This window comes from Microchirus variegatus (assembly GCF_963457635.1).
Source record: "Microchirus variegatus genome assembly, chromosome: 8".
NCBI lineage: Eukaryota > Metazoa > Chordata > Actinopteri > Pleuronectiformes > Soleidae > Microchirus > Microchirus variegatus.
The window spans coordinates 18,877,892-18,893,340 of NC_139809.1; the positions used below are offsets into that span (position 1 = coordinate 18,877,892).

General features: G+C 39.6%; 2 protein-coding genes across 2 annotated transcripts; both read left to right on the forward strand.

Annotated features, from left to right (window-relative positions):
- Window positions 1-1,294: 1,294 nt before the first annotated feature.
- On the forward strand, window positions 1,295-9,833 carry hprt1l (hypoxanthine phosphoribosyltransferase 1, like; the record flags this gene model as incomplete). Its single annotated transcript, XM_083894256.1, has 9 exons — window positions 1,295-1,312; window positions 2,000-2,112; window positions 3,007-3,190; window positions 3,458-3,523; window positions 3,617-3,634; window positions 5,509-5,591; window positions 7,187-7,233; window positions 8,988-9,064; window positions 9,754-9,833. The coding sequence occupies 9 exons, from the start codon at window positions 1,295-1,297 to the stop codon at window positions 9,799-9,801; spliced, it is 654 nt and encodes a 217-aa protein (XP_083750382.1). The 3' UTR covers window positions 9,802-9,833.
- A 1,563-nt stretch (window positions 9,834-11,396) lies between these two features.
- nudt7 (nudix (nucleoside diphosphate linked moiety X)-type motif 7) lies at window positions 11,397-15,198 on the forward strand (the record flags this gene model as incomplete). Its single annotated transcript, XM_083894257.1, has 3 exons — window positions 11,397-11,552; window positions 14,015-14,173; window positions 14,845-15,198. 3 exons carry the CDS (start codon window positions 11,397-11,399, stop codon window positions 15,196-15,198), a joined length of 669 nt encoding a protein of 222 aa, XP_083750383.1.
- Window positions 15,199-15,449: the final 251 nt, after the last annotated feature.

Sequence of the window (15,449 nt, forward strand, 5' to 3'; positions counted from 1 at the left end):
CTCTATATAAGGAACGGAGTCATTTGAGATTTGGGATCACAAGTGGCTCTCAGAAAGACTGTTATTATCATTCAGAGGTGAAGAAGATCATGATGATGATGATGATGATGCTTTGGCGTTGACATGTTCATTGTCTTCATAGTTGCCCGTTATCCTGCTATTTCTTTTTTGTAAGATGGAGAAATATGTTTTGTTTCTGTATTACTTATTAAATTTGGATTATATTAAAACATTGGCTGATTTGTCTGTTTTCACTACTATTTAAATTATTAAAGAAATGTTTATCATCCAGTAGACATGCCTGTTGGCGTATAGATTGTGTAACATTGGAATGGTTTATGTAACATGTCAATACTGCTTTTTACGGTGTGACGTGTAGGATCTAGCAACATCTACTGGTGAAGTTGGACATTGCAGCTGAAAATCTCCTGTCTCACACTTCCCTTCCAGGCAAGAAGGATAATCTATTTTGGAAGTTTTCCACTCCAGATGTGGTAGTAAAAAATAATAACTCATACTATCAGGGGATTGTACACTCCACAAAACATCAGTGTCGTTGATTTACATTCCATTTTGGCCAAATGAAAACTATTGCAAATGTCTGTACAAAGCAATGCAAGCAAGTAAAGTGAACCTAATGAGACTTTCCTGGTTACATGCTGTAAGGATATCATTTTCAATTTCATATAAAGCAGTTGGTTAACTTAACAACTCTGTAGACTAAATATCTGTTTTCTAGTCAGAAGTGAAGAAGCCTCTAGGATAATGAGAGGTGAAACATCTTCAACTTAACTCAAGCAGCTAACCACACCGGTGACTGAGAACCTTCACAGACTTGTGTGTGTATATATATTTAAAGTGCGTCATCACTGCTAAAAGCGTGCAGTGGTAGTACTTTCAACACGCGGTACAGCGTTTAAGGTAAGGTTGCGTCTGGTAAATCAGATTATTACGGCGGTAAACTAGACTCTAACGTATGACGTAAAAGGCTTAACGCACGCACACACGCAGGCACGCGCACACAGTGGAGCTGAGCTGGGGTGGGGGGCCAACTTCACGGAGCTTCGCTCACGGACGCCCGCGCGTCAACCGCAACGCCCCGTTCACTTTGAAAGGGACGCGCGCGCGCCGAACGCCTCTACGCTACCTACGCTCGTGCTGCGCGCGGCAAAAGCGACGCGTGCGTACGTGTCGAGCGCAGAGGAGCGGCGCCTCCTCTCTCTCCCCTCCGGGACCCATGACTCCTCAGTCATTTCACTGCAACTGAACGGAGGACACCGGCCACACCGTGAACATGGCGTCTTACCTTGAGGTGCGTGTGTAAACCGCTGCTGGCTGCTAATTGTTTGGTGATACTAATAAGTTGTCAGGGCGTGGCTCGTGCGGGCCTGTAGTTCAACAGCAGGTGTCAGGAACGGCTTCACTGTTGTGTTTCTACTGTTTCAGACGCGTCTTCGTCCGCTCGCTCCTCATGTTTGTGTGATGATAAACAGGTGGTCGAGGGGTTCACTGTTGCTAGGAGCGTGTGTGTGTGTTCTTGTACTTGTAGCATACTGAGGACCAGTGAGGGTTTTTAACCAACAGAGTGAGGTCATTTTTACAAAGTGGAGACATTTTGGCCGGTCCTCACTTTTTTGTTTTTTAATTGAAATCACTTCCTTAGGTTGTAAATATGCTATACTCACAGTAGCACACTAACAGAGAGGTCCTCAATTTGGTACAAAAACACGTTTTCCAGCCCACACTTTTTGGCTCTGGGGCTCCACCTGCAGACATTTTATGGTACTGCACCCAGTAGTTCTTTATAGATGTCATTCATGTAGTAGATGTTTGTAATTGTGTTGATTTATAAAGTGGAAATGCTGGTCCTCACTTTGTCAGCACATATACCCAGTCCTCAGTATGCAGCAACTACAAGAATGTGTGTGTGAGTGACCTGTCAGAGCCAACCACTCTGGCCAGACTTAAACACACAGAGATGATGTGACTTCTTCTTTTATTCCAGATCGCGGATGACGAGAAGGGACACGAGCTGGAGCTTTTCTGCGTCCCGAGACATTATGAGAGCGATTTGGACAAGGTGATCATCCCCCATGGACTCATCATGGACAGGTAAACCAATCAGCTGCAGCCTCAGCACCACCTGCGCCAAATAATGGACGACGATCTCATCTGAATCACTCACTCTGTGGCTCTCTGTGCTCCACTGTCCTTTTATAAACACATGCTTTCTCATTTTCATGGGTTTGGATGAAAATACTGAACCACGCTGTATTAGCTTAACAAATCTCTGTAGCACACATCCTGAAGTACATTTGAATAGGATGTGGTAGGGAGGGGTTATTGTCCAGGTGTGGTAAAAGGCATGGTGATGAATAATTAATCAAACACACTGCTGCTGTATACACATCAATGCTCCCTCAGTCAGGTCTGGTAGTTTTGCTTGACAGAGCCTGTTTCCACATGAAGGACACATCATAAACATAATGTTAAATTGTTTTTATTCAACAAAAATGATTTGAAGTTAAATTAGTTCAGCTTCTTAAAGGACCATTCTTAAAGGTGTATTTGAAAAAATTGAATGTACTACCTATAAATATAATTGTGTAAGTGTATATAATCCCTTCAAAACAAAAACAAAGCCTTATAATAAGACTGTTATGTATAATTAAGGCAGTCTTGCTCTACAGAGGCTGCCATCCTGTGCTGTCTACAGCAGAAGCAGAATATTATTTATTATGCAAACAAAGAAGAACAACATTAATTCTGGCATTCAGAGGCCACCGTAGTTCCCCCTGTGACGTGGAGGAGTCGGTGTGCAGGCTCACCATTAGATGTCGCTAATTCTTACACAATGCACCTTTTTTAAGATGTTACAAAGAATCCATGCATTGAGAAATAAATAACAGATCAATTGACAATGAAAACTATCATAAGTTTCAGCCCTAATTAAATGTCATGTCATGCTGCAGTCACCACTGCTATGTGATTTACTTTGTGTTCCAGAACCGAGCGTCTTGCTCGTGACATAATCCGGGACATGGGAGGACACCACATCGTGGCTCTTTGTGTGCTTAAAGGAGGCTACACGTTCTTTGCAGACCTCCTGGACTACATCAAAGCACTGAACCAGAACAGTGATAAATCTGTCCCGCTGACAGTGGATTTCATTAGGGTGAAGAGCTACTGCGTAAGCTGCCTTTTCTCTCTTTCATTACCAAGAACCACTCGTGCTGTATGGTCTTGACAAAATGTAAAGGAGATTCATTTATCTTGAATCAGAAATGAGCCACTGCGGTGTTGAGTGTGTGGAGACTTGGCATGCCATCACTGCAGAGACATTTAGAAATTGATTGTTAGATGTGAGGCTTTTAAGGTGGAACAAACAAGGGGAGTTTAAGCCAAACCGTAGCCACTGTAGCATCATGACGTCTCCTCCTCCTCCTCGTCCTTCTAGAATGACAAGTCGACAAACAGCGTCAAAGTCATAGGAGGGGATGAGCTGTCTAATCTCTCAGGCAAGGTAAGTCATCTCATCTTTGTCAGGAACAAACTGCACTGCATCTCTTATGGCGTACACATACTCACTTAACTATTCTTTCATTATTCTCTGCAGAATGTTTTGATTGTTGAGGTAAGATGTTTTTATTTTCAATCTATATCACAGTGACAACATGAGTGATTATTTAATATTGCACTATACAGCACTGTGCGAAGGTCTTGGGCCATTATGACAAATGTGTAATTATTTCTCTTGATTAGAATGCAACCAGAAAATATGGGAAATATTATATATATGCAGTATGTTGTACAAAGAGCTTAAAGGTGCATTATGTAATAAATCTAAAGCAACTGGCCATAAAATCCTCCTAATATGTCACAGAGAACTCAGGAATAATGTTCATATAACAAACTGAACTCACCAACAACAACAGTACAGACAAAATATTTGCATTAAAAAATATATTTTGCAGACTGCAAATCATGTTTATGTTTTAAAATCATGTTTTGGCATTTGGCGCCACCTACCGCCGTCTACCAATAATTGCAGTCAGTAGAATCTCAGCTGCCGAGCAACCAAGGGTTGCCAGTTACGTCAGAAAACGAAACCTAAAAGACCTCGGTATTTTGAATTTGAATGTAGTAACTGTTTTTGGCCGCATTCTTACATATGGCATCTTTAACAATCAAATCAAATCAACTCAAATATCTCAGGGCAGGGAAAACAAACCCAACAGATCACACAATGAACAAGCACTCCCCAAGAAACTCCCCTTTAACAGGAAGAATTCTGACAACACCAGACAGGGACATGTGCAGCATCTGCCTCGACTGATTGGGGTGAAGGGCAAAAGGGGGGGTAGAAAAGGAAAGGAGGAGAGGCAGGATAGAGAGAGCATAGAGTGACCAGGAGCAATTAAGGAACCAAGGCTAATAAGAACAAATGGGAATTTTAATCTAAATATGTACAGTCAGTTGTTCCCAAAAGCTTTGATGAAGAATAGTTTTTTTTAACAGGATTTAAATAAGGGCAGGGTCAAATTTGTCATTAAGGAGAGAGTTCCAAAGTGTTGGGGCTCTTTAGTAAAGGCTCCATCTCAAGTGTTCAGTGTGACCTGGTCTTATACTTGAAGTAGAGCAGGACCGACTCTCTTAATCCTAAACGGAGTGGATCCTTAATTAACAACGTTGGACACAAGTGTGTTTGTCCTACCGTTTCATGTGGAAAATATCTGCTGTGAAAAGGTCTATTACGACTGGTTTATCTAAGACCAGCTGAAGCATTACATACACGCTGTATGAGTTTAAAATGAGACCAACTTTCAATAACACATTTAATTCAAAATATCAGAGTTTACAGCATTCTACAGACAAAAATTCCTAATTTTGTATAAATAAGTCCACTTTCAAAGGCAAACAATGGAGACTGTGACCTTTTCCTGTGTTGGATACAGTATATTTCCTATAATGTCTGATTTAATCTAAATTAAAAAACAACAAGTAAAGCTGGATGGTCATGAGAACTTTTTGTTTGATTTACCCCAAAAAAAAGTCTCCTGTGACCCACCTTTTGGTTTATGTTTGAATATGCAATTATCACATTTGTCCATCTTGTTAAAATGATATGTTGTGTCATGTCTGTATTCCTCTGTGCCTACAACAGCTGTGACTGTTTTCAGTTTGTCCAATTCTTGTACATGCACCATCTTAAGAATCCTTTAAAATTTGGCTCAAACGTTCACTTGGACTCTAGAATTAGGTGACTCCATTTTGGTGGTCAGAGGTCAAATGTCAAGATCACTGTGATCTTGCGTATCTTTTTTGTTTGCATTATCGTAAAAGCGCCTCTAAGGAATCTTTTTAGCACAAATGTTCACTTGGATTTACAGATTAACCTCAGAGATAGTCTCAGAAACGATAGTCAGAGGTGTACCACCACTGGGTGGTGTTTCTATTGTTGATGCCTCTGTGTTATTGTGACTGTTTTGTCTGCTGCTTTGTTATCAGGATATTGTTGAGACAGGAAGGACGATGCAGACACTTCTCTCCCTGCTGAGTGAAAGTAATCCCAAGATGGTTAAAGTTGTAAGGTAGGCTCCATCACATATAGTTCACAGTCCAGCAATTATTGAATAAATGATCGATCTAAGTATAACTGGCTTTCAGAGAGAGTGCTCTTAGCTAATGTACTCCCTATTTTAAGACTGTATTAGTTAGACATTTAAAAAAAGGAGGCATCAGCTGATTCTGCTCCTTTGATCAACTGCGCAGTGGATGTTGGAGCCCATTCTCTCATGTTTTCCTGATGGCTGGTTTATACAGTGAAGTGTTTAAGTGATGCAGTTTTTTGATTGTTGCACTGTACGAGAGCAGATGGGTTTCTCTGTTAGTAGACAGAGTTAAGGTAAGGGAAAGAAGACAAGGAATGGATGGTTTGCCAGAGCAAAGCAGTTATATGACATCTTTTGCATCTATTCTTTGGTGTGGTCTCCTTTTTAATTGCATTGATGCTAACCATGTCATTATTAATCATCCGTTTCTGTTCTAAGGCTGTGTTTCTACAGTGGGGAGCGGTTGGTTTGCCACAGTATGGTACATATTTTTATTGCGTTTTCATTAGGAATAGTACCAAAATAACCAGCCCTAATCTTTCCATTCTTTGGCACGCTTCCCTTGGGGTACCAGAGTAAAATGGTACGGTCTGGGTGGAGCTAGACCCATGACAGTCGGCTCATTGGACGACAGAAAAATGTCATTCTCTTGTGACTGGTGTTTCTTCACGTTTGATGTGGTCTTTAATTGTTGCGCTGATGGGACGTCACGCTACGTATCTCGCCGACTCACACACACACGCACGCACACACACACACACACACACACACACACACGCACACACACACACACCCCGCCTACCAGGTAAAGGCACTGTTCTCAGTCGAAACGCAAGCCTGACCCAGGGCTTTACCGTTGCAAACCTTACCATACTGTACCAAACCGAACCGTATCATGATGAAAATGCAGCATAAATGACCCTGCTACCTAAATAAAATTCTGACTTAAATGGCCAGTTGCTCCACACATTGTGAGTCATTTTTAACTCAAAGAAACTTAAATAAATGCAGGAAGTTCCTGTTCCCTCTCTGAGTATTTTGAGGTTTAACTTTGACTTAACTGTTGCCAACACGGATGGTCAACTCAGTAAGGAAACACTCTGTAGGCCTTCCTTTCAGAGAAACATGTGACAAAGTTCATGTTTAAGTTCAAACAGGGACCAGCTGTTTAAGCTGTATGGTCCCATGATGGTATTCTCCATAACCATTAGATTATTTTTCCTATTTCCATTAAGTAGTCACAACTCTGCCTCTGTTCTAGTTCTGAGTGTTTCTGTGAGAGTTATTTTCAGCAGTGCTGCCCATATTTGGTCAAGTCTGAATTCATTTAGTTTTAAATTCAACGACTTTTTCTTTTGGATTTTAAAATGCAGCTTTTGGTGCTCACTTCAAGTTCTGAGTGCTAATCATTATAGTTATATTCTTATTACTAAATATGGTTTAACTGAATGCACTGGATTCTTATATCACGTACATTCTAATATGAGAATGACATAAACTAATTCCCTGCAAGTGAAATCCAACTCGGTTCCTCTGATTCCAATTTCCTGTATTTTCTTTATTCATCGTTGCAGCCTTCTGGTGAAGAGGACCCCGAGGAGTTCAGGGTACAGACCAGACTGTGAGTACATAATACTGCAATAAGATGCGACATCTGTGAAATGATTTAATGAATGTGTTGTTCATGCAGGATTAACGTTTATTTCTGGAAAACCTGCTCCACATGTAGCCAAGCCAGGCACTTATGCACTAATGCATGCCCGATAACCCCCTTTGCTTACACTGCCTGTGATTATGTAATGCTTTTAGGTCCGAGTTGGTTAATCTCTTTAAGATTGACCCTCAAGGACAGCTGTTACAGTAAGCGTTGTGACTTTCCCCCGATACAGCTCTGAGAGCTTAAGCACAACCTCACACAGACAGTAAAAGTGCAGCGTCTTGTTACTTCACTAAAACCTCTTCTACTGTACAGTCCCTTTTTCATCTATGGTCCCAGCTCGCCTCGGCACAGTTTAGGTTGTGTTTCCATTACAATATAGTATCTACTCAACGTGGGAGTCACCACTGCATGAAACTGCCGTGACTTTGATTTACAAACGCACACAAACAAACAAACGAGTGATCAGTGTAACTGAATCATTAGAATCAGTTCATTTAAAAGATTTCTTCAGTACTTCCTCCATGACCAGAGCACAGACTCCATCTGACACAGATACTAGACTGAAATACAGTTTGTGATCAGCAGTGCTGTCGCTAAATAAACCAAACTCCTCTGTTAAATATTGAGATTTTAGACGTCCTTGGTAGTTGTTGTACATTAACCTACACTTCAGATCGTTTAGTCTTTTTAACTGATCTACAGTTTGGCATTGTTCGGCTCGATTCAAACGTCTGACGACGTCACTTTAAGGGTGAATTCCAATTCCTTGCTTAACCCCTAAATCTTCTCAAAAATGCGCTCCCTCTAGTGCAAGTGCTGTCCCGACTCTCAGAAAAATTAAGTTGAGGGCCAAGTTTAAGGGCTGTATCGCCCTCAATATTGAGATTTTCAGAGACCACCCTTGGGAGCAAGGGCTACCCAGAATGCATTGAGTGTTTTGACATAACAAAGATGGCACCGAAAGCAGCGAAAAGAGTACGCTACAAATTAAGTATTTTCTTTGTTAATAGAGATATAAAAATGATGAAAACCATTGTATTATCTTAGTTTAGACCCATATTATGGATTACTGACGTCATTGTTGCGTAAGATTTATTTTTATTTTACGATCTTTTGTCAATAGCCGGCCGGTGCGGACAATCGATCATTTGCTATGGTTTACTTTTCAATAAGCCGTGGTGTGTGGTAACTGTCAGCTGAATATGACCGTGGTTGTGGTATTTGTATGAGTATCATCTTATAACTAACTGACAACCTAATAACTTGACTGACAAACGGATCGTAATAAATAATCCTGACGTAAATGTGTTCTTCTTCTTTTTTGGAGTTGACAGACTGGACGCAGCTTTCGCGTTATTCTGCCCACTACAGTCTGAAGACGTATCTGCATTTAAGGGGTGTCCTATTTCTAAGTGACAAAATAACCCTCAACACTTGGTTTTGAGGGCCAGTTAAGATTAAGGGTTGAGCTTCAGGGTTAAGATAGGAATCGGAATTGCCCCTTAGTGTCGCCTCTGCTCACTTGGAACCTCGCCAGAGCAGGTACTAAAAATAGTACCAGGTACGAGGTGCTATGCTAGTGGAAACGCAAAAAAAACCTACCATGCCGAGGCGAGTAGTGCTAGTGGAAACTCATCATAAATGTTTCACAATCTCATTTCCCATCATCCAGAGAGATGAACTCGCACTGACACGCACTTTTATATCTATTTCAGACATCGGCTTTGAGGTGCCAGATGCTTTTCTCGTAGGCTACGCTTTGGACTACAACGAGTACTTCAGAGATCTCAGTGTAAGTTTACGGTGGTTGATTAATCCATTACTCCATCATGATGCACTTCTGGACTAAACTGGTTTTGCAGTGCAAATGTTAAAAAATGTACTTATATTTTTAACTAATATGACATTTCTATTTTACAAGTGAGACTTGGCTAAGACTGGGTCACTTTGCAACAACCATGTCAACAAAAACACCAGAATACAATCAAATAAAAATTTATTATATAGCTGTGTTTTACCCATATTAAAGTATGTGATGTACAGTAAAGAGCATACAATGGCAGACCATAAAGAATAGAGCTGCATGCTGATTTTTAGTCTGCTTTTTTGGTCTGTTGGTGGTGATATGGGTTGGAATCCTGGGTCAATAATGCGTAAATGTGAAAATGTGGAAATGTGAAAAATTCCTTCCTTTCACCTTTGAATTTGGCAGATGCGGTTTCAAAGTCTTATTTTAAAAAATATAAACATTTAAAGCATTTTCATCCTGGCACAGTTGCAAATTATCTAAATGACCCATGGCCTAATTCAGTGTCTCCGTAATGCTTATTACACACACTGTTTTGTGGGGAGTGGACCGATCATACAGAAATGCTCCATTCTGAATACTTGATATATGAAAAGACAAACTTGACCAAAGACATGACCTTGAGTGGGGTTGAGGAAATGATTAATCATGTGCTTTGGTTGACTGTATTCCAGCACATCTGCATACTGAATGACCAAGCCAAGGAGAAGTACAAAGTGTGAGCAGATGTAATTCTGCAGAAGCCATGACTGAATCCACCACTGTGACGACCCTCCTTAGCTTTTCACTCTTTGGAATCTTATTTATTTTTCTACACAAGAATCCACAAAATGTGAGTTGTGGAATGTAAATAACTCAAAGAAGAATGTTTCTTTTGCCCATGTTCATAAAATGGGATCAACTATGTATATTAAGAAGGTTTTGGTTGTTAGGTTTTAATTTATTTATTCATTTCTGTGTACTGTAAATTGCAGTTTTATCTAGGAGATTAATTTGCTCTGGCATCACAGGTCTCACTCAGGCTACTGTGTTCATTTTTGTTAAGACTGATAATGCTGACGCGTGTATGTACATATATATATATATATATATATATATATATATATATATATATATATATATATATATATTCCCTTGTTACGTCATAGAATGACTTGGAATGTACTGTATGTTTTATTTCATGTCTGATGTTATAATGAAGGACCGGTTTACAGCAATACAAATCAAGATGAAAACATGGAGCCTTGTTTATTTAAATATGTTACTGATAACAGCTAACACAACAGCTACTATTGAATGTATGTGTTGTTGATTTCCCATTCCTTTATTCATAAACAAACTTGTTTGCCATAAAATGAACTACTGAGCTCAGTCCTAACTGATTTGCCTGCACATGTTAATTATCACATAAATTATCTCATAATAAAATGGCTTAATCTTATGCATCTTTAGGAAAGTCACTGTTAAGTGAGAAATTAAAATCATATCTTGATAATCGATCATGAGTTTGAGATTAAAAATATTAGAAGATTGCACACCATTTTGAAGCATAAGTGTTTGTTTTGATATAAAATTAACAACAACAAAAACATTAATGATGCAAAATATATCTGTAAATAACAAAGACAGAAATAAAATGGTATTAAATCAAAAAATATGTAGACCACTGTAATTAAAACATGAGACAAGCTTATGGATAATAATTATGATTACAATTAATTTAATGTGATAATTATAACAATGTATTAGTATTGTTTTATTAATAAATATTAAAACCAGTGCAGGGCCGTATGTGGCCAGCGGGCCGCGACTTGGACCCCCCTGACTGTCGACCAACCCCGCTCACGGTAAACACATACAGCCAGACGTGAAGCTCACTCGTTCGGCAGAACCGGACATTTCCTTCTCGGTAAGCAGTTATATTTATTATCAAAACAAGTCGCTAAAATAGTGACAACAACACCGTTACATCGGCAACCCTGTAGTAGCTTGAATAGCTAACCTACAGTTAGCTTTCTGTCTGTCTTCTTCTCTTGCGGTTTGTGGCAGCGGAAAGCGTCAAAGGCGCAACACTGCCCCCCTAAGGTCATATGTAGATAATGGTCTCGTCTCGTCTTGTGACGTACATTTAAATGGACAGCTGTGGCTCCGTCCCTTAAACACACTTCTGTGTGTTTGGTCAAGTTAAACTAAGCGGTTAAAATTCCCTCCCGAATCGCGTGTGACGAGTGAAAGTCACAAGTGGACTCAATAAACTAGTTGTCAGTGAGTCAATTGGTTTGCCAGTGAAACGCTCACGTCCTAGTTTGAAGCCGGTATGAAGACGAAAGAAGAGGTCATCGCCAATCTGAAGCTGTTTGACAGCGGAAACGGTGCGGGTTCTCTGCCGGACCTGCCCAAAGCCTCGGTGCTGATTCCACTGTTAGTGAAGAACGGAGAGGTTTGTGCACTGATGACCCTGCGTTCACTGGAGGTAACCACCACAGTCTATAATAATAATAATAATAAGTGTGAATTTCTCTGTGAGATGAATAAAGTATCTATCTATCTATCTATCTATCTATCTATCTATCTATCTATCTATCTATCTATCTATCTATCTATCTATCTATCTATCTATCTATCTAATAATAATAGCACCACTCTCTCCACATGTATGTCATTAGTTTGTCATTGTAAACCAGGGCTCTCAAACTCAAATGACCTGGGGGCCATTGACCATCTATCGTGGTCAAGAGGGGGCCGGCCTAGAGAACAACTGTTCACAACATTGCATCATGATATCACACTTATACTTAAAGATACATTATGTAATAAATCTAAAGTAACTGGCCATAAAATTACGGTGGCCCTGAGGTGCAAAACACAAACGCAAATCACAAAACGCAACACAAAGCAAAAACACAAACACAAATCAAAAACACAAAAACATTAACTCAAAACGGAAACACAAATCACACAACACAGACACAAAAGCAGAAAACACGAAAACATTAACTCACAACGCAAACACAAAAGCAGAAAACACGAAAACATTAACTCACAACGCAAACACAAAAGTGGGGCTATCTGTAGTGTGCACTTCTACATGGAACGGCAGCTCTACCAGGTGAGCTAAAGTGAGTTAATGTTTTTGTGTTTTCTGCTTTTGTGTTTGCGTTGTGAGTTAATATTTTTGTTTCTGCTTTTGTGTTTGCGTTGTGTGATTTGTGTTTGCGTTGTGTGAGTTAATGATTTGTGTTTTCTGCATTTGTGTTTGCGTTGTGAGTTAATATTGTTGTTTCTGCTTTTGTGTTTGCGTTGTGTGATTTGTGTTTGCGTTGTGTGAGTTAATGTTTTTGTGTTTTCTGCATTTGTGTTTGCGTTGTGAGTTAATGTTTTTGTGTTTTCTGCGTTTGTGTTTGCGTTGTGAGTTAATGTTTTTGATTTGCGTTTGTGTTTTTGATTTGTGTTGTGTTTTGTGATTTGCGTTTGTGTTTTGCACCCCAGGGCCACCTATAAAATCCTCCTAATATGTCACAGAGACTCAGGAATAATGTTCATATAACAAACTGAACTCACCAACAACAACAGTACAGACAAAATATTTGCATTAAAAAAAATATTTTGGCATGTGGCGCCACCTACCGCCATCTACCGATCATTGCAGTCAGTAGAGTCTCAGCTGCTGAGCAACCGCGGGTTGCCAGTTACGTCAAAAAACGAAACCTAAAAGACCTCGGTATTTTGAATTTGAATGTAGTAACCGTTTTTGGCCACATTCTTACATATGGCACCTTTAATGATACTATTTATGGTGCAAAATGAATGTATTAATATCAAAAACAGACTTCTATTTTAAATAACCTAAATGTGCCTCAGCTACACACTGTGTTTAAAAGATGTTGAGGTCGTGGGCCATGTTTTCATTATAACATGATATTAAGTGGGGGGCCACATGTAATTGATTGGGGGGACCGCCAGTTTGAGACCCCTGTTGTAGATACAACTAGTTCATTTAAAGGTGCCATATGTAAGAATGTGGCCAAAAACAGTTACTACCTTCAAATTCAAAATACTGGTCTTTTAGGTTTTGTTTTCTGACGTAACTGGCAACCTGTGTTTGCTCGGCAGCTGAGACTCTACTGACTGCAAAGATTGGTAGACGGCGGTAGGTGGCACCACATGCCAAACCATGATTTCAAAACATAAACATGATTTGCAGTCTGCAAAATATTTTTTTATTGCAAATATTTTGTCTGTACTGTTGTTTTTGGTGAGTTCAGTTTGTTATATGAACATTATTCCTGAGTCTCTGTGACATATTAGGAGGATTTTATGGCCAGTTGATTTATTACATAATGCACCTTTAAATAGAGAATGTCAATTATAGAAATCTCAAACTTTAATAATAAAGGGTTTTTCGTCATCTAAGAAGTGAGCCCTTTGTCCAAGAATTAAGTTGTGAAATAAATGTTTCATTTTTACCTGGGAAAAAATAAATAAATAAATAAAATTATATTAAAAAGTAATATTAAATGTTAAAACACCTCACTACAGTGGATGAGCTGTGGGCTTCTAAGGCCACACTTTGCTGTCTGCATCATTTCACTGAAATGACATCACCTTTTTCATTCTCAGGACTGTCGTTAAACACTATAATTTCAAATCCTTAATCCACAAATTCAAATGAATCAAGACACGACCTCTACTTGAGGTCAAATGAGCTTTGTATCATAACAGAACAATTTTTTTACTTTGCATATATCTAATTTGAAGTACCTTTTTCTCTCTGTGGTTGTTTGGTTTGTCACACACTGTAGAAACATGGCAGTGCAAGATGGTGGGCCATGTAAAGCAAGGTTTGGTTTTTATTTTAGGACAGTTCTACATGTACACAAACATAATGATCTGATCATAAAGCCATATGTTTCCTCTGTCCCTCTCTCTGTGTAGATGAGGACTCATGCTGGAGATGTGTGTTTCCCTGGAGGAAGGAGAGAGCCCAGCGACAGAGATGAAGTGGACACAGCTCTGAGAGAAGCAGAGGAGGAGATAGGTCTACCACCTGATGGAGTTCAGGTGCTCTGTAAACTGCTGCCCGTCATTAATAAGGTAGATGTTCAGGTTTGTCTCGGTTTGTCTCACTTTAGCTGCTCCTGTCATTTCTTGCTTTTATTCACTTATTTTATTATTTTATTTTATTTTATCTATTCCTTTTTATTGAAGTTCAAACAACAAGAACCACATGACATATTACATCTCTACGTCACGCGAATAAAAACGAGCGGAGATGCAAAAAAACACATACAAAAACAGTAAACAAAAACAAAACAGCTTATAAAGTGCAAACAGCAATATAAATAAGTGCAAAACAGTGCAAAAATACATACAAATGGTCCACATTTTAAAGATTTGAATAAAGGAGCTGATCCCTATGGAGGGTTTTTCTCCTCCTGAGTTCTGATAAGACTTGTTTGTATACTCTATTACTGTCTATTATTGTTTGTTTTATGACCATTGCACACATAGTCCATAGTTTTGACCCTACAATACATATGACCAACTGCATGAGGTCCTTATGTTTCTGGTTTATTTTTTTTTTATCTAGAAGTGGATAAATTATTGTTGTATAGTTGATATCAATGTAAAGACCATTGTTTTTAAGTTTTTCCCAGACTTCCTGTGCTCGATAACAGTCTATTAAAAGGTGCTGTTGTGTCTCCTCATCGCTGCAGTTGATCATAGGACATTGTTTTCTTTTCATTTGTGTGTCATTTCAACAGCGCGGCCTGTTGGTGACTCCGGTGGTTGGATTCATAGAAGAGTCGTTTTGTCCCCGTCCAAACCCAGCGGAGGTCAGTGCCGTGTTCACGGTCCCACTGGACTTCTTCACCACAGAGCAGGACCACTCTGATGTCCACGCTCCTCTTGGGCCGCAGAGCTGGTTTTATTCGTTTCATTTTGTGGACCCCGTTTCAGAACGTGGATATTTCATATATGGTATGACGGCTCTGTTTGCTGTGATGGTGGCGTGCCTCGCTCTCAGGAAAAAAGCAGAGTTTGTTCAGGATTTTGACCTCGACGATCTGTTTTCTTTCTTTCAACGTGTTCTCAAGAGGGGAATCAGTAAACTGTGACCGGGGTCCCATTGCAGAAAGGAGCTTCAACTGACTCACCCTCAGAGGGGAAACACTTTCTGGTTCCAGAGCAGCAGAGTTGAGTTGTTCAACCACCAGGTCTGTGCAGCGGCAATCATTTGGTGATCAAATACATATCCTGATGCAGAGGTGACAATACGACGTTGTCATATGTTGTTAAATATGAGCAAAGCAATCCCATTCTTAAATATAGGCTTAAATACAACACAGGGTGGCTCTCATTGTACTGT